Source organism: Rhinolophus hipposideros (assembly GCF_964194185.1).
Source record: "Rhinolophus hipposideros genome assembly, chromosome: 7".
In the NCBI taxonomy this organism is placed as follows: domain Eukaryota; kingdom Metazoa; phylum Chordata; class Mammalia; order Chiroptera; family Rhinolophidae; genus Rhinolophus; species Rhinolophus hipposideros.
In genome coordinates, this window is record NC_138053.1 from 95,569,578 (window position 1) to 95,587,659 (window position 18,082).

An 18,082-nucleotide genomic window follows, 5' to 3' on the forward strand; every position below is an offset into this window, starting at 1 on the left:
AGCTCTGGTGCATTGGTCTCCTCTGCAGGGAATGTGACAACAAGGGCTTTGATGAAACAAAGGACCTGAGACAGGGCCACCACAGGCAAGCACTGTGGGCTTCCACAGCTGGCGGGATATTTTGTACCAGAAAATCAGCACGTTCTCTGGCCTTATTTTGAAGTTAGTGCCCTAGTTTCAGCCCCAGGAACCATGGCATTATCTTTCTGTGTTAATGAACCTCAGCCCTTTCCAATCAAGGGGACTTTGACCAAATACATGTCAGGTTGATTAAAACAAACAAAGAAACAAATATCATTTTCGTGAAAAAAATCAGGCTTTTGGAACTTTGACTCACATAAAACTCAAAATCATTAGACGTTTTGTAAATGAATCATTAACGTGATCATTCTTCCCAACACCCTTGATGCATTGTAATTGCATGTTTGTTTTTCCAGAAGTGTCTGTGGCGAGATCCAGTAGCGTAGAAGAGAAAAGGTGTGGAGGTAAGTTCTGCCTTTAACTGCTTTCTAATTGATTTCTAATATTTTCCAATCATTCCTCTTCCCACGTTTCATATGATGTTTGTGCTGTTGGCCAAGGGAAAACAAACTGGAGGGACTCCTGGATCCCAGACACCTTAGACTGGGGGAGCATGAACGCTAAGAGTCAATGTTCAACATCTGGGTCAGTGGTTCTCAAGTGGGGTCGCTAGAGCAGCAGCATTGGCATTGGCTGGGGACGGGACATAAATGCAGTTTCTTGGGCCCCACCTCCATCCACAGACTCAGAACCCCTTTGAGTGGGGCTCAGCACTCTGGTTTAACAAGCCCGTCAGGTGCTTCTGGTGAATGCTAAGCTTTATGAACCAGTGATCTTGATATCTTAATATTATATAGATACTACATCTATAATTTAAGTTTCTATGAACAAAGCCGTATTCAAGAATTTTGCTTAGATTTATAAAGCAAATTCATGGCAGCCAGCCTCAAATCTCCTGACTGCAGGAGTGACAAAATTATAAGGGGGCATAAAGTTATACCTATATCTCTAGAGGAAGTTTTCAAACTTCCCACAACCATTAAAGACAAAAATCAATGTCCTCTGCGTCAAGTCTATGATAAATTTGGACTTCCCTGTCTGTGTCTATCTTGTCTGGGCGAGAGGGGCTGACTGTCCATGCATCCAAACCCAGCCTCCGTCCACCTTTGGTAATTGAAGCCGAAATCCACACAAAGACAGTTAGTTGTGGTCATACGTGTAGCTTCATAGGCTGGTGACCTGTAAATAACCATCCCTCCCAAAATCCATCCGCCAAGGGACTCCCAGACGACTCAGCCCGACGGGCTTTGGTCTCTGCTGACATTCAGATGGAACCTGGGGCTTCTAGGCATGTTTTATGAATGCACTTATCGTTATTAACTGCACTGAATGAGAGTTCACTGTCTTTAATTCTTTCTGTTTAGTCAGCCATCTCATGACCCATTCACTCAGTGATCTTTGCTGAGCACTCACTCTGTGCCACTTTTGTGAGGGCCATTGAGCTTACAGTGGGGACTCAAATAGCCCAGCCCCTCAGGAACCAACAGTCATATCCTGGGAAAAGCAATACCTGGGTCAGCTCAGTGAGTTCCCAGACTGGCTGTCGCTACCTTGGGAACCAAGATGAGTGTACACCACTTCACATAAAATTAATCATAGCCAAAATATTGTTAGATCCATCACCATGTGCCAGACACTATATCAAATGACAGCAGGGTCCTATTTGATCCTCACAAAGAACACTCAGGTAGGTGCCAAAGTCCCTAGTTCTTTATGTGACATCCTTGGGGATAGGGAAGGGTTCTAGACGGCGGCACTTTCCAGGTTCTAGACGGGTCATATGGGGTATCTACTGTGTATTACACAACACCCTGCCAGGTCTGGGGGCCACATTCCGTAATCAGTCTCTTTAATGATTCTGTCGTGAAATGTGGGCCAAGTGAATATGCTAATGCTTCTCCTCGCAGTTCTGGTTAGTTCTGCAGCAAATGGGTCCGGTCAGGTCAGGCTTTGCTGCTAGGTAAGTGATGAAAAATCCATTGTCAGAGATTTTGCTTTTGGGAATTGTTAAAAAGGGGTATCAGCTGTAGATTTTTATTGGTATTATGTGAACGAGGATTGTGAGATTCAAAGAGGTGGGGTGCCTGGCTGCAGTTCACACAGGCTGTCAGCAGCAGAGTGGGTCAGATCCAGGCAGTGGGATCCCGGTGTGAGTGGTAAGCCCGGAGCACCACAGGAAAAGGGTCTGGGGGGATTGTCGGGGGGACTGGAATCACAGCTGCCCTGGTCAGATGACATTCTTAGACTGCACCCAGGGTCCAGGGATGTCTGCTGCCCTCAGAGGCAGCAGAGGTTCAGAGTGCAAAACAAATCAAATTTTGCATAAAAAATCAGCCCATTGAACCAACTATCCCAGCTTTACTGACCAAAACTTACAGCAAAAACACAAAACAAAACAAAACAAAAAACCTCCAAGCAAAGAGCCACACTAAGCAAATTCAAAAGAAATTTAATAGGCACTATTCTTTCCCTATGCAGACAAATGTGAGTCTGTTGAAATTTTTCAACTTAGAGAGCTATATTCAGTTGCATGAGACACAAGGACTATACAATCGTCATAAAGATGTCGGTGGTCCCACCCGTCCCCAGGCACCTGCAAGACTGATTCATTTGACTAATGACAAAGTATCTGCGTATGGAGAACGTCAGACATCTTCCACATGTTATAATAAAATACGTTATCAGTGCAGCAGAAAGGACTTCTGTCCCTACCTGGCATTGGCCCCGGGGAGTCCGAGCCCTAAAGTATTAAGAAGTGACAACCCGCGTGAAATCCCTCTTGGTACCTGGAGCAGCTTCAGTGTTAGAGTCAAGACCTGCAGTGGTCGCTGGTGGGACACCCTGGATGCTTTATCCAAGGGCCCAGCTTGGGAGCTATCCAGCCCTGGAGGCTGCAGACAAATCCAGGAGACATCAGATTTACAAAGTCCTTTCATTTTGTTAAGCCGTTGACCTAATAATCGAGACCCGAAGAACTGAGGTGCATGTTGGCAGTGGGTGATAACTGTGGAATGTTCTAGTAGTGGAGCCCTGCGCTGGGAATTTCCTGTCTGTTTGGAGTCTCAGTGGGTAGGAGCGTGTTGTGCTCACAGAGAACCTAGGAGGAGGCAGCCTCTTTGACTGTCCTTCCGCCTGGGAAAGGGGTGCACCTCCCAGGGCCCCTGGAACGCGGTGTCAAAGGGGCCCAGCTTAGAGGGAGGAGTCAGGGTTTAGGGACACCTGAGGGGTACTCAGCCTCTGTTGTGATCACAGGTGAGGCGAAGGCAGCTCCCTTGGGGAGGAGCCGGGTGGTTAGGGTGCAAACGCCCCAGGTCCTGTGTGCGTGGAGGGACCTGCAGGTCTCCTGTCCCCGAGAGCCCTGGGGCCTCGCTCTGCAGCCCTTCAGACTCACCTGGAGTTGATGGTGCCCAGCACTTACCTCCAATAGTTCCATTTGGGACAGTGTTGACGGATTGGTGTAGGGGCTAGAGCTGGGTGACACTGCGCTCTGTTGGAGCCAGTGGAGGGGACATCCGGGATAAGCCAGGTCGTCACGATGTGCTCTGTGCCGGGGGACACATAGGACCAGTAACCCACAGGCAACCTGTTACCCACACGGGGCCACCACAGCACAAAAAGGTCGGCTGTGCTCTGCTTTCCCTAACTGTCCCTGAGCAAGCACCCTCAGCACTGCACAGATGTGGTCTTCACCCCTGGGAAGGTTTGAAACTTTCATTGTAAAGTGTTTGACCACCACACCAGGGATATGTGTTCTTTGACTGTTGTTCCTCAGACATTATGACGGCCTCGCTTACCTTACCTTGATGTCACTCAAGCCAATCCTGTGTTAGAGACGTAAACCCACGTCTGCTCATTTTTTCAATGTTTTGTACTCGTAACTCAAGGAAAATAACTCAAGATGCTATCAAACGGAATAAAAATGTAGAAAGAGGGTTATTTCTTGACCATTAAAAGATCATATTTTATTCATTTGACACAAATCCTTTATTTCTTTGGAGTAAACCGTTTTTCTTTATAGGGTCTCCAAAATACAATGCAAGTGAAAAAAGTGAACCCAGGATAATATTTACACATGCACACATGCAGACACACACCTCGCACAGAAGTGTGCAGGGAACTTGGGAAAAGCACACCAGAAGCTGCTTCCAGCAGTTCCCTGTCGGAAAGAAAAAGGGCTTCTTATTCTTATATACCCTTTTGTACTTTCTAATGTTATACAATGTGTATATATTCATATTCAAAAAATATAATGAAAAACCTAAGAATTGTGTAAATAGAACTCATTTTTACATAAAATGCAGTAGTAAAGGGGAGGCGGACAGCGTCGGGCTTTCAGGGGATGAGTGTTGGAAGCAGTATGTGCTTTCTCCCATTGCGGGCTGTGCTACAGGCAGGCCTGCCCAGCCTGTAAGGAGCCTGGAATACAGTGTTTCCTAGAAACCCCATTGACTGCTTCACTAGAGCATGCCACACTAGAAATGGAAGAACACTGTTGTATAAGCCTTTAAATTAAAAACAAAACAAAACAAAACTTCTGCTAGTGCATTACTATCATCTCCAAAAGACTGGTTATAATGCATTAAAATATACCGTGTTTTCCGTGAAGTGTCTTGGTGGCCATGACCTTGCGAAGGATCGTACTATGACTTTTTAAATTTTGAACGGATATGGCCTTGCCGTCTCATCTTTCTCTTTGCACCAAGCCCACGGAGCGGTGGGATCGCGTGCTCCTTCCCTGTGTAGCATCACGTTTGGTGCTGTCTCCCCAGAATTCAACATGTTCCACATGGTCGCCGTGGGGCTCAGCAGCTCCATCCTCGGCTGCCTCCTTACGCTCCTTGTCTACACCTACTGCCAGCGGTACCAGCAGCAGTCCCACGATGCCACTGTCATCCATCCAGTCGCGCCTGCCCCTCTCAACACCAGCATAACTAACCACATCAACAAACTGGACAAGTATGACTCGATGGAGGCCATCAAGGTAAGGGAGGGGCAGCGACCACTGCAGCCACATGTGCAGCCAGATGTGCAGAGAAGGCAGGGGGGGCTGGGGCTGTTGGCAAAGCGCATGGTGGTGGTTCAGGTGACAAGCTGGGGACAAGGGAATGGACACCCCTTACGATGAACTGCCGTTTTAGTTTTGTGTTGCCTGTGAAAAGATGACACTTTGAATTGGGAATGTAGGTTAAAAATAGGACATGAAAACAGCAACAGATAAACTATTGGAAAATATTAGGTTATGGGCCAGTGTCCAGCTCTGCCTCCACTGTGCGTCCTGCATTCAAAGGGAGGTGATGTCCAAGAGAAGAGCTCCAGGCCGGGGACCAGTGCATGCTGGGCAGTGGTAATGAGGACCAGGGTTGCTTGCCAAGCAACACACAGGTCAATTTCAGGAAGCACCAGGATGGCACCCTTCGAAAATAGTTGTCATATTATTATAAAGACTATGTTCAAATAGTTTTCAAGCACAATGAGGGTTCTTCAGCTTTGGTGATGTAAAGATGCTATGTGACTGGTGTATTTTGTTAATTTTCCCCAATGGGTGATTAATTCAATGTTTGACCCAGAAATTTAGAGTAAATGACCATTCTTCTCGATCCCACAGAGAAGGGTTGGAGAGGGTATCAGCATTGAACCTGACAGATTTGGGTTCACAAATCACTTACCAGCCAGATAAAATTACTCATTAAGCCTCCATTTCCTCCTCAATAAGTTGAAAATAATGAGAATCAAATGAGATAATTTATATAAAGTGCCTTGAACAGTACCTGGCAAAGTAAATGTAGTTTTAATTTGAGGCATTGTGCATCATGGGTCAAATTACATTTTTTAAGAGTACAAATTACATTTTTGAGCCTCAGTTTCTTCATCTTTAAAATAGGTACTCCCTTATCATTGCTATGAGGTTTCAATGAACAAGGTACATCGGGCCCAGCACCCAGCAAACTGTAGCTGTTGTTCTTACTGTGTCTATACAGGAGGTCATGGGTGTAGCTGGAAAAAACATCAAGAGCTCTTGTTTACTGCACCTGACCTTCCCTACTGCGACGTGAATGAAGGAAATGCTCACGAGCTCAGTGACCTATATTTTGATATTCCTGTTAAGTTGGTAGTTCCCCTTAACATTCTTAGGACATAGTTTGATGTGTTCTCTCTGCTCTGATGGTTTCTTTTAAAATTTTATTTCCTTCCAATGGGAGAATATAGAAGATCTTTAGCTGTTATAACATCAGGTGGTTGAAAGGTCTTATGTCTCGAGAGCCACATTCCTCACTTGTTTCCTGCACCCCCCCACCCGACGTGAGGCATGCGTTCTCCACCATTTAGACAGAGACAGAATCAATGACTTAGCCATGGACCCTGCTTCACCAAGATACAGAGTCCAGCACCACTTTACACGGGTCAGGTGACAGCTGGGGAGTAAAGCACCAGGAATTAACGACACCCCTCACACTCTCTTAGAACTGAGCTTCCGAGTTTGAGGAGGAACACGGGCTCCTATGAGCAAGAACTTTCCAAACAACCCTCCAGAATCTAAGAACAGGGCTTCTCTAAACGTGATTCCAACACATCAGCTTATCTGTGGTCACTCTTAATACTTCTTGCATCTGAAGATAAGTTAGCTGGTATTCTGTTTGCACTTAAGTTCCAGTGCTCACTTAAGATAATCAGAAATATTACTGCAATGAGGGCAAAGTCTCTGGGGGCACTGACTGCTGCCTAGTCACTAATCAATCCTTCTAGAACTTTCTTCTGATACGTTGCCCAGAAAAGTTGCCTAGAGAGTTGGCCTCTGTCTACCATCCTTCATGTTTGTTTTGCTCCTCTCAGTATTTACCCTACATCTAGGATGTTCAGCTCTTTGAAAGTGCAGGTGCTTTAATCACTGGTAATTAGGAAGGACATCTGTGTCAGAAGTGCCTGCAGTAGTCAGTTTCTAATAAGTGCAGAAAAGGGAAAGAAAGTAACTCCTTTGAAATTTCATGCATTTACTTAAATAAGTTCTGTCCAAAGGTCTTAGTAATGTACTTATCTATGGTAATCAGACAGCTGCTTAAATATCTTCTCAGTTATATGTGATAACATTCAAAGTGTTTGTTAATTTGAATTCACTAGAGTTTTAGGCTTCCTTGAGGTTTAGATTTTAGGTTTTCTAACTCTTGGAAAATTCCTTCCTAAAATTCAAAAATAGACTGAAAAATGTCAAAAACTGCCAATTTTATTCTGGTTATGAGGCAAATCCTCAGTAAAGCAAGTAATGTGACGAGGCAGGTAAGTGAGGAAATACCTTTTCCAATAACAGAACCTTAGGAGAAAGCTCAAATTTAACATAATCATCTCCTAGTTCTGTTCTCTTTCTGGAATACTAAGTACTGCGCATCCTTAAATATTTTATTTTTGTTTTTTACAGGCATTTAACAAAAACAACTTGATCCTAGAGGAAAGAAACAAATACTTCAATCCGCATCTCACTGGGAAGACTTACTCAAATGCTTACTTTACGGATCTTAATAATTATGATGAGTACTAATAACACGTATATTTTTGGCTTCTTGTTATCCCCTCATTCCTCAAAGCCTGTGCTCCATGACTGCCCATGTTTCTGAGGCTTCAGAGATGAAGTTTGGATACATTTCAAGTGCATTTCAAGCCATGAGTGTCCCATTGCTGCCAAAAATAGACGTCCTTAAAAGCAACAAAAAGCTAAACATGACATCGTGAAATTCTGGTCTACAGTACTTGATCATTGTTCAATGAGCCATGGTGTAGAGTTGTGTTTTTTTGTTTTGTTTTTTTTTATGATGTTCAGTTCATTTTTCTAACAAGTCAATTGTTCTCTAGAGCTTTTTAATAAATAAACCACCTACATTGGAAGGAGTCTTTAGAAATAGGAACCTTTTCTTGCTCTTGAGCAAAAATCTTCATGATGTTTTAATTCAAGGAAATAGTTGCTTTTTATAAGACCCCAGCCCCGCCCCTACCCCCCCCCACACACACACACATACACACACCAGGAGTGCTTAGGTCCATAGTATTATTAAAATTAAAAATATCAATGTGGCAATATAGTGACTCACTGTGGATCTCCTATATTCCCAATCTGGATAATACTGTGGAATTCTTGGAAGCAACTTGTGTTTTTGAATATGGACTAATTCTTGCCTAAGGAAGCTCAGGAGTCGACCTGGCTTGCACCTGCAGAGGCGATGGTAGATGGTCTCCACCCTTGGTCTTGATGCAGTTATTGTGTTACCGCTGGGAGAGGTGAGCAGGAAGAACAGAGGCACAGATGCAACGGGGGGAAAGTGTTCTGCAGGATTGCTGTGAAACTAGCCTTATTCTGACTTTTGAATTTCATGGCATTCCAGGGAGCTCCTGGCCACATGGTTGGCCCAGAAGCGCACCTGTCTGATCCACAGTAACACCCTGAAGAGCCGGTGTGTACAATAACCACTTGTTTCGCATTTGGATAGACTCTACACCTCTCTCCCTACAAAAAATAATATTGAACATTCATGATGCCAATGAAGAAAGTATTTAAAGTACTGAATCTCTCTGACAGAACTAATGTATGGTGATCAGCCCCTACCAAGTGCATTAATGAGGTGTAAAGCTTGCTTTCTGCTACCTGTCGTACATAATGAACTGCTCCCCAAGTACCAAGCTGTCATCGCTGCCTCTGGGTCAGGTGAGGAGGAGATGTTTAGCTCTGGTGCCTTTGGTTTTTAATCTCAGTGTTGCCTTCCCATCCACTCACTCCCACGGCTCCCTGCATGGAGGTAATAGCATTTCAAGATAGACCTTGAGAAATCAGGGTACCTAGAAGTAAGGTTTTTAATGACCCTTGTGATTCTGAGCATTTATCATTTATAAACATTTCAGAGCATTAGAATTCTATTCATAGTGGTCCCCAGTAGGAAAAAAAAAGGCTAAATTACTCACCAACAACTAATACATAACATATGGCAGTTGGTTGAATAATTATTGAAAGTAGGAACAAGATTGAAAGTGTTCATCGGATGCCTCTGGGCATTGCGATAAATATCCCGGGTGGACATTGAAATGTGTTCTTATTGACCAATGAAACTTCAGATCTGTGAAAATATATAGTATGGGCATTGAGGGACACAAACTTATTAGCATACATGTGTTTTTACTCTGTCTAATTTAAAGAAACAATTTCACAAAGTGTTAGATAATCTTATGTTTAGGAATGTTGCGTTCAAAATATTCTCATATTCCCAAATTTGCAGAAATGACTCTATGAAAATTAAAATTAAATGGCATGTGGGCTCTGGAAGCCTGATGGATTTCCAGGGAATGGTGTTCCAGGTCTTTGCAGCAGGGAGTTCAGGTTGAGCACCGGCATTCCTTGTCTGCTGTGGAGGGTCACACTGTGTCCATGTGAAATCCACATTCAGGAGATGCAGTCTCATCAAATGGTTTCCAAGTTGTTCTTGGATTGCATTTTCACTGGATGCTCCAGCCTGTCTCATCACTTTCCCATAAGAAAAATGTACTTACTATGTAGCACATTTTAGCTGTTTTTTGAATCCCTTCCCCCAATATTTTCTAAGCTTAAAAGGTCATTCTATTTCCCCTAGGAAAGAGGATACTGATACTTCAAAAAATGTCACTTGGACATCATGAGAAATGCTTTCTAAATGATATCAAAGCTGGTCTTTAATCAGTCTTAGCCAATCAGTGGGGGAAATACCCTCCTCCCACAAGAGAATTTTCATGTTGTTGATTACATAAATCTTTGCAATTATCACTGCAAAGAAACCCCCTCTTTTTTGTTCCCTGACACTCTATTGAAAGGAAAATTACTCTGGCCTCCTCTCTCTTTCTGTCTGTCTCCTCTCTCTCTCACTCTTATCAGATCCCAGTTGGTTTAGAATAGCATTAGCTGTAATCTCAGTATTTTAATCAGCTATGCACTGACTTGGTTTTCCATCCCTGCATCTCTGTTGCTCACGTGTCTCTGCTTCATTCACGTCCACACCCCTCATTACTGAAAGAGCCCCCCCAGTGGGCTTTCCCAAGATGCCCACTCTTCACTGGGACGTTGTCCTTCACACAGCAGCTCTCCTTCAGGCCAGGATGTTTGGGACTCCTGCCAAAACGTTCTGGGAATACTTGTCACATTTTTCATTTTGGTGTGGTTTTTCATTCTCTTTTCTCTTTTACTACAAGAAGCACAATTAGAAATTAATACTTTTATGCTGCACCAAGAAATTTAATCCTACTAAAGGAATCTATGTTAAATGACATTAATAACAGGTTAATTTTTAGGGTTGTTTCTGGATACCATAGAAGTTTGGCCGGTTTTCATTAGGAAACTGGCTTTAGTCTCACATTTAAACTCTTTGGAAGTGGTTCCCAGTGTTGGTCAGCGTCCTTTCTCTAGACTAGACTAGTCACCCTCTATCGACCCTGCAGTGAGTGCACCAACATTTTACAGAAAGGACAACACAGAATTTCTAAAATTATTATTCTATACTCCTTTTCTTAAGAACTTGTGTTAAAGATGCATCATACATATTTTTGGAGCCAATGGATCAAAGTTTTATTCAATGGCCATATGTTACATTACCAAAATTTGCTACATGTTTTAAAAGCATCAGAAAGGGAGACCTGTTCTCTTTTGAAATTATGGTTTACTCTGCAAAGGGAATTAGAGCATCATCAAAACCAAATTCAGAGCCTGACCCAGTGTACCGTTCCCAGTGAAAGCTATCTCACATAATATTGTTGAAAGATCCTATTAGTTCAGCCATAAAAAGCAGTGAGGCTCCTTGCTCAGGACCAGGGCACAACCAATTCTCATTCAAGCAAGCATGTTTTACTTTGTTAGCACAACAGGGTAACTAGCCAAGGGCACTATCAGGCCTGAAAGGAGAAAAGGAGAGATAGACAACGGTTGTGTGGCATCTCTCACTAACAATTTTATTGGTCTAGGAATAAAATCCATTCCACCATATTTAGTCAGAAATATGAGTCTAGTGTTTCAAACATGATCCTGTTCTTTCTCAGCTTGTTGGCAATTTAATGCCAAATAGTCCAAACATTATATGATTGGAAGTCCAAATGGTAGTTCAAATGGTTCGCATGTTAAATAAATACACGCTGGAAACAAAATCTGGAGTTTGGAAAATCCAGACTCTTCTGTCATGTCACTAAGAAGAAAGCAAGCATTATTAGCCACCTCTGTAAGTCCAGATAGTTTAATTTCCTATAAAATGTTGCCAGTGCCTTGTTTAAGATGATGATTTATCATTTCATTTGGATGTTATCGGTTCCAATTCAAAGCAGAGGATTGATTGGCTCTTCTTTGAAGAAAATCCTTCTTGTAGGCCTCTCTGAACTCAGGAATAGAAAATGACTAAGAAGCACATCAATTTCAGATGTGATTTTCATCCCCACTGGGGCTGTGAAGTGGCAGTAGGTGCAGTGGTGAGTTCTGAATTAAGGTGAACTCAGCCTCACCTTCCAGAAACTGGCATCACTTTAATGTCACATCCTCCAGAAAACACCTTAGCATTTGCTCTGTGGTAGGAATGTCAGTGTGACGCCTGTAGAAGTTACATCTTTTTGTTACTGTGCCCCTTCAGGCAAGTCTACAGATAGAGGAAAATCAGACACGGTCTGGTGATGGCTGCCACAGATAAGGTGAATGGAACAAGAATGTTGCCTGCTTTTGTTTTCTATAATCAATGTGAAAACTGTTTCGCAAATTGACAAAGTTGTCACTCTTGATTTAGGTTAAGAAAGTTAGCAGTGTGTTCTCTGCTGAAATTGATTGTTTTTCCCCTATACCATGACTATTGGGCAAAATCAAACTTGAATTTCTACTCTTTGAAAGGAAGCACAGTATGAACCTTTAACGAAGCACCTATATTCACCTCCAACATTCTTACTGCCATCAGCTAAGAAAATGCACAAACTTGGTCCAATGTAGGATTCTTCAAAAGTGTGTAACAAAATGTACATTCTGCCACTTGACGTGACTTTCGAAAATGCTATGAAATGTAAAATGCCTCATTCTGTGTTAATTTGCTGTTGCTCTTTTATGATACAAAAATAAACGTACGTGGGATTGTTTCATTGTTCTCATTGAACCTTCTCCAAATCCAACTTCAGCCCTTTGTAAACTTGCAGAAAGTTACCGACCTTAAAATTAATTGATAAGAGGCCGCATATATTAATTATAGTGGAGCTTTTTCAGAATGAGCTAGCATTGCCTCCTCTTCATATGAGAGAGAATTGAGCTTTGGTTGTCCTAGTCAAATGCCTGTGGATTGTGTAGTACTTCCTTACAGGCCCATCGGGTGCACCACATGTTTTTTCAGTCCTTACATTCAATTTTCAAGGTTTTGTTCAAAACTTTGTTGTTAGAAATGTGAAATATGAATTACCAGTGGTCTTCACTTTCGTCGTTATTTTGTTCATTAATTCACTTCACTGGTTTTAAATGCTCCCTTGAGACCTGTCCAAGTGGTTTAATGACACCTGACAGACATAGTTTTCAAGCTCGGTTTAAGACACCAGGTGTGGCAGCCCAGGCAGGGAGCTCATTGCCTGCGGCACTGGGTCAATTGTGGAAGTTCAGAGAAGGAAGGGGTAGGCAGGGCTTACCCAGCCAATCAGCAGAGACCAACGCACACATGCTCCCAGCCTCAAGTCTGAAGAAAACAAGCATATTTATAAGGTAAACTGAGCTGTTGTGACAGAAGTGAAACTGCCGTGCTCGGTCACTGCTCTTGGTGAATTGACAATCTCGATATACCAAACCTCTTCAACCTTTTTGAAACAATAAACTCGTGAAGAATGATCCTAAGTACTGCTAACAGTGCCCCAATCTTCCTTTCATAGCAACCCCCTCCAGCTCTAACTGGGACAAGATAAAAGAATCTCAATTATGTACAGTATAAATTGTATTATATTTTTTGTACTTACGTTTTATGTAAATAGTTTGTCTCATTCAACTGTATGTGAGCATTGAAATAAATCCTACCATTTAGGAAACAAGTTAGTAGCATTTTTCTTTGCATAACCTCAAAATCCCCTGTGTCCCCAGGTGTGCTAAGGCACAGTCGCTACTTGAAGGAGAGTATTTCAGCAAAGTGAGACTGGATGACCTCCTGGGTAAGCCCCATAACACACGCCTGTTTGTTCTTCAGATCCCAAAGCCTCTTGAGTGGCAGGCAAGACAGGACCAACAAGCTTCTTGATTCTGTGAAGTAGTAAAGAATTTTTAGAAATGTCTATGGAATGTGTATGGCATGTCAATAGGAAATGTGTGACATGGAAAGCCAACTGGGTTTTTAATTTACAAGGAGTTGGTATCAGATATTGTTGACTATTGATCTGTTAAGCTTTATTACCCTCCCTTCAGTACACCATATTCCATTCTTCTTTGCATAAAACAAGTTTTTTCTAGAATGAACCACTGATTATCTGTTGGCATGAACACAGCTGGAAGATACCTGGCCTAGGAAAATTACACTATTGAGTGAGAACCATATTCAGTATTCACGACCCCGTTAATATCTTTCTCTCAATCTCTCTCTCTCTCTCTCTCTCTCTCTCTCTCTCTCTCTCTCTCTCTCTCTCTCTCCATATATATATGCATATATATATATATATATACATATATATATGCATATATATATATACATATATATACATACACACACATATATATGTACATATATATATATAGGGGGTGCCATAAAAATGTATATACATGACTTGTATTCATCTTTTGTTATCGATATATATTGAGTATTACAATTTTAATACAGTTTTTTCCTTTTCTAAAATGTGTATACATTTTTTGGCACCCTCTGCATATATAAACATGTGTATAATAAGTCCATTTAATATGGAGGCCAAAAATCAAAGTAAAATTACATAAAAATATAAACCAGTGAAGCCTGTTATAATGATTAAACTTTTTTAAACCATTGCTAATAAAATATTAATTTGTTAATTCTGTTTTTGTCCAGATGACCCAGGCTGACTACTCTCTTAAAAGACTTTTCACCTATTGAAAGAGTCCCAGAAGAATAACTTCCTACAGCTTCTTGGGGATGTCAGTTCCCCACACTGAGCAGGCTGACAATCAGGAGATTCTTAGCTCTGGTTGTATAGTAGTATATTTTTGGAGAGTTTATTTTTTAATAAAATAACACCCAAACCCCACCCCAGATGAATTCTATTTGGATTTTGAATATCTGTGTTCTATGAAATAGTACAATTTTAAAGTATTCTATGAAAAACCTCCATATTACCTGGTAGTTTAGAAAGTGAGTGGAATATAGAAGGGTTGTACCACAAGTTCCTTTCTTGTGATTGTTTTTTCCTGATCCTTTGTATTTATAGACATATTCTAATATTTACACGTCCTCGCACATTGCACATGGATCCAGCTCTTTTTTATAATATTCATAGGGTCTTAAAAATAAAATTGAAATATGACTTAAAATACCTTTCTGGGCCTGTTTGAAATATATAATGTAAATCTCTATTTAAAGTGTCTCCTTGAACCCAGCTTGTGAAGTAGAACAAAAATGACTGAATGTATTGACTGCACAACTGTAGATATTTAATGTAAGAAGAACTTGTCCTTAAAATAATATCCAAAACAGTATTATTTTTCTGGAATTGTACTTGGTTTATACATGGTTTATTTCTTTAAAGTGGTTTGTTTATCAAATCACACAGAAAATGAGGTCTAAAATGGCTTTTCTCTCATCAATCAGCTTGGCATATGTTTTCCTTGGAAGCATTTGAAGCTCTCACCTCACCCCAGTAATCACAGACAGAACCAGAACTGAAAGCAACAAGATCATATTTGATAAACATTTGATAGCTCTGGGTGGTGCAGAGCTCTTAAAACTAGCTACTAAAAGCCCAACAGAGGAAATAAAATAAATAACCCTTTGTAAAATGATGCCTCATACAATATGTAGGAACTGGAAGAGTTCACCCCCAGTTTGAAAAATTGTTAATATCTTGAAAATGAGTCTTAGCACACAGCACAGACAGAATTTTGCTAAACTATGTTTTTTCAATCCTAAGGTGTGTGGGCTTGACGTTATTGGGTATTTGTGATGGCCTTTTCCAGAGGGTCAGTTGTTCGTCACAGTGGTGGTTTCATGGGCCATCTTTCCCTAGAAAGTTAGAAGTAGTGAAGACATCCACACTTGAGTGCTGTGCCAATGCCTGTCCATGCTTTTCTTACTCTTCAGTTTCCTACCTCTCTTTCACCTCAGAATCATTATGTCACTTCCTTTTTCCTGCTAATAGATGCAGTTACAGGATCTTTGTGCCCACTTCTGAGACCATGCACCCCCTAGAGTCCCAGGGCTTACCGTTCCCTAAGAAAAGAATTTAGTGGTGGCAGCAATATGGCGCCAGGAAAATCATTCTCAGGAAGACCAAACATTCAGAGGGTAGATTCACATGCACACACTCACAGGTAAGCACGGCAGCTGGAAAGTCTCCATTCTGAATCTACAAGGTGCTCCTGTTTGCTGAAGGGACAAAGGGAACACACACTCACACAAGTGAACAGAACAACTGCAAGGAACTCCATTCTCAATTTGAACACATTTTCCATGTGTTACCAGTCATTTCAACTCAACTCATTGTGACGCATGCATTTTTTGGCACATACTCAGGTCCTATTTTTAAAGCCTCTGAAGCTTATGTATTGGAGGGCCTTTGAAAGAAAAGAAATACAAAATAGTTACACTATAAAATCAAGTATGAAAATAAATATTTAGATTCAGAAAAAAAATTACTACAAACTTCAAATTTAAAAATCCTGATAGAAACTACATACCTAATTCAAGAAAAATAACGGAACATGGTGTTAATGAACTGCCAGACACATATCTATAATACTTCCTCCCATGTTTCTTATTTGCATACACTTTAACTCATATGATAACATTTTTATAATATCTTTGTCTACTCTAATAAGAGAAAATAATTGTTAATCAAGATTGATTTATCTATCAATCACACCTTGTTATGTATAAAATTTTAGGATTTTTGTCAAGTTTTGGAATGCTTCTATCAACTCCATTTATGTATAAGCTGAGGGATTAGGATAAGTACCTACACAGACCAGCTTATGAATCTGTTTCCAATTTTTTCTCCTCTACTACTCACAGACTCCGAGGGCTGTGCACTGCAGGACAGCCCCTCTAATACTGCTTCACGGTCTCGCAAGGGTGACATGACTGAGAGGTTGAGTGCTCCCATGTCCACAATAAGATGTAGATTACAATAACATCACTCTACATGAAGGTGACTGCAAATCATATACACACATTGCTTTAAGCCCAAACCAAATGTCTTCTGCTCTTCAGTTTTCCCATAGAACTTCTGAGAAATGCCCCAGCCACTCCAACATCACCTACTCTAAACGGAAATGTGATGGAGAGGGAATCAGAAAGGAGTGTTCATTGCAATTGAATCATTGACTTGACTTCATTTCTAAAAAGTACAGGGCCTTATGCAGAGTGCAGGCCCCTAAAGCATGTGACGCTCCACGTCTGTACTGCTAGGAATGCTGTTTGTGCTGAATAATGGGAAGCAGAGTTGACTGAGACAGCTGTGCTTTGGGTTCCCTTTCCAAGGACCTGGAAACCCTAATGCCACAGAGGCAATATTGGGCTGGGATCTAACAGTGGCTCTGCCATTACTGACTGGTGACGTTGGGGCTCTTCACTTCTCTCTGCTCAGTTTCTCATCTGTAACTGTAGATAATAAAAGCATCTATATTGTAAGGTTATTTTGACATTTCATGGAGTTAATGCAAACAATGCATGTAACAAAAGTCCTAGCCATGTACAAAGTGCTCCACAAAAATGTTGCTATGATTACTTTTATTATAAATGAAAGATAATGTGAATAATATTTAAATAATTAGTATTGTATTAAACACTCCTTGTGGCAACTGAAATGCTGTAGAAGAAAAAAAATCCCCACAGCATTCGTAGAGGGAGCACGTGCTTTCAAACAAGTGACATCATAACAGACGTGTCCATGTCGAGGAAACCATGAGTCAAGTTGACCAGCTGCATATTTGGGGAATTGCTTAAGCAAGTCACAATGCTGTTATAGAGGTGCCAATAGGAAAGGAAATGTTTAGATTCTTGATTGTTTATTCTGTGGAATACAGAGCAACCTGTCAGAGCGAAGCTATTTTCTCTCTGCATGTTATGATGGGAGGATTTGCTCCAACATGTAATAGTCTTACAGCTCTCAGGAAGAAAAGCCTTCCGTACATCTAAGGTAATATTCTTACTATTAAGCTGTATTATTAAACAAAGAGTGTGACGTACTTTCCTTTTTTTCAAGAATTACGGAAAAGATAGATTTTCTGTGGTCAGTAGTCAAGATTACTAATTAACTTTGGGTTCTCTGATTTTGACATCATCAGAAAAATAAAAGAAGTTTTTTTTATAAAGAGTCGTGTTTGAGGGTTTTGGTTGTTCCTAATCTATTTTTCTTTTGTCAAAAGAGATGATGATGGAAATCCCTAAGGGGTAAAAAGGATGAAAATCCAAACTCTGAACTTCCCCGCAGAAAATAGAGACCAAGGTCATCGTGACACCATGCTCGGTAATGAGACAGGAAAAGCTGCCAATGGAAGCATGTTGTAGCCAGGATAGATGGTTCCTCGTTTGATCTTTCAGTTTAATTTTTTGCTGCTTCATATTCTTTAAAGCTTTATAAAAATTAGGATTGGGAAAACTTGTAAAATATACCAACATTCAGGTCCTGGAATTTCCCCCAAAGTGTCTTCCTGGTTGGAGGGAGCAGCAGGTAAGAGGTGATATATGAAAAAGGAAAGTCAGCTGGAAAGGAAAGGTGCAAGCATGATTCACAGTGGGACGCTAAGACCATGTGGTAGGGTTTTACTTGCACACACTAACGTAAGTACAAAGCAGCCTTTGCCAAATTCTGGTGTTTGAGAACA

At 41.2% G+C, this 18,082-nt stretch overlaps 1 protein-coding gene across 3 annotated transcripts in view; it reads left to right on the plus strand.

Moving 5' to 3' along the window:
* Positions 1–8,994, plus strand: part of SEMA5A (semaphorin 5A) — a 427,518-nt gene extending 418,524 nt beyond the window's left edge. For all 3 annotated transcript variants that reach the window (XM_081053769.1, XM_081053771.1, XM_081053770.1), the window contains 3 exons: positions 438–485; positions 4,851–5,062; positions 7,493–8,994. In XM_081053769.1, the coding sequence (XP_080909895.1) occupies positions 438–485; positions 4,851–5,062; positions 7,493–7,612 (380 nt within the window). In that variant the 3' untranslated portion in view covers positions 7,613–8,994. The remainder of the gene's footprint in view (positions 1–437; positions 486–4,850; positions 5,063–7,492) is intronic.
* Positions 8,995–18,082: the final 9,088 nt, after the last annotated feature.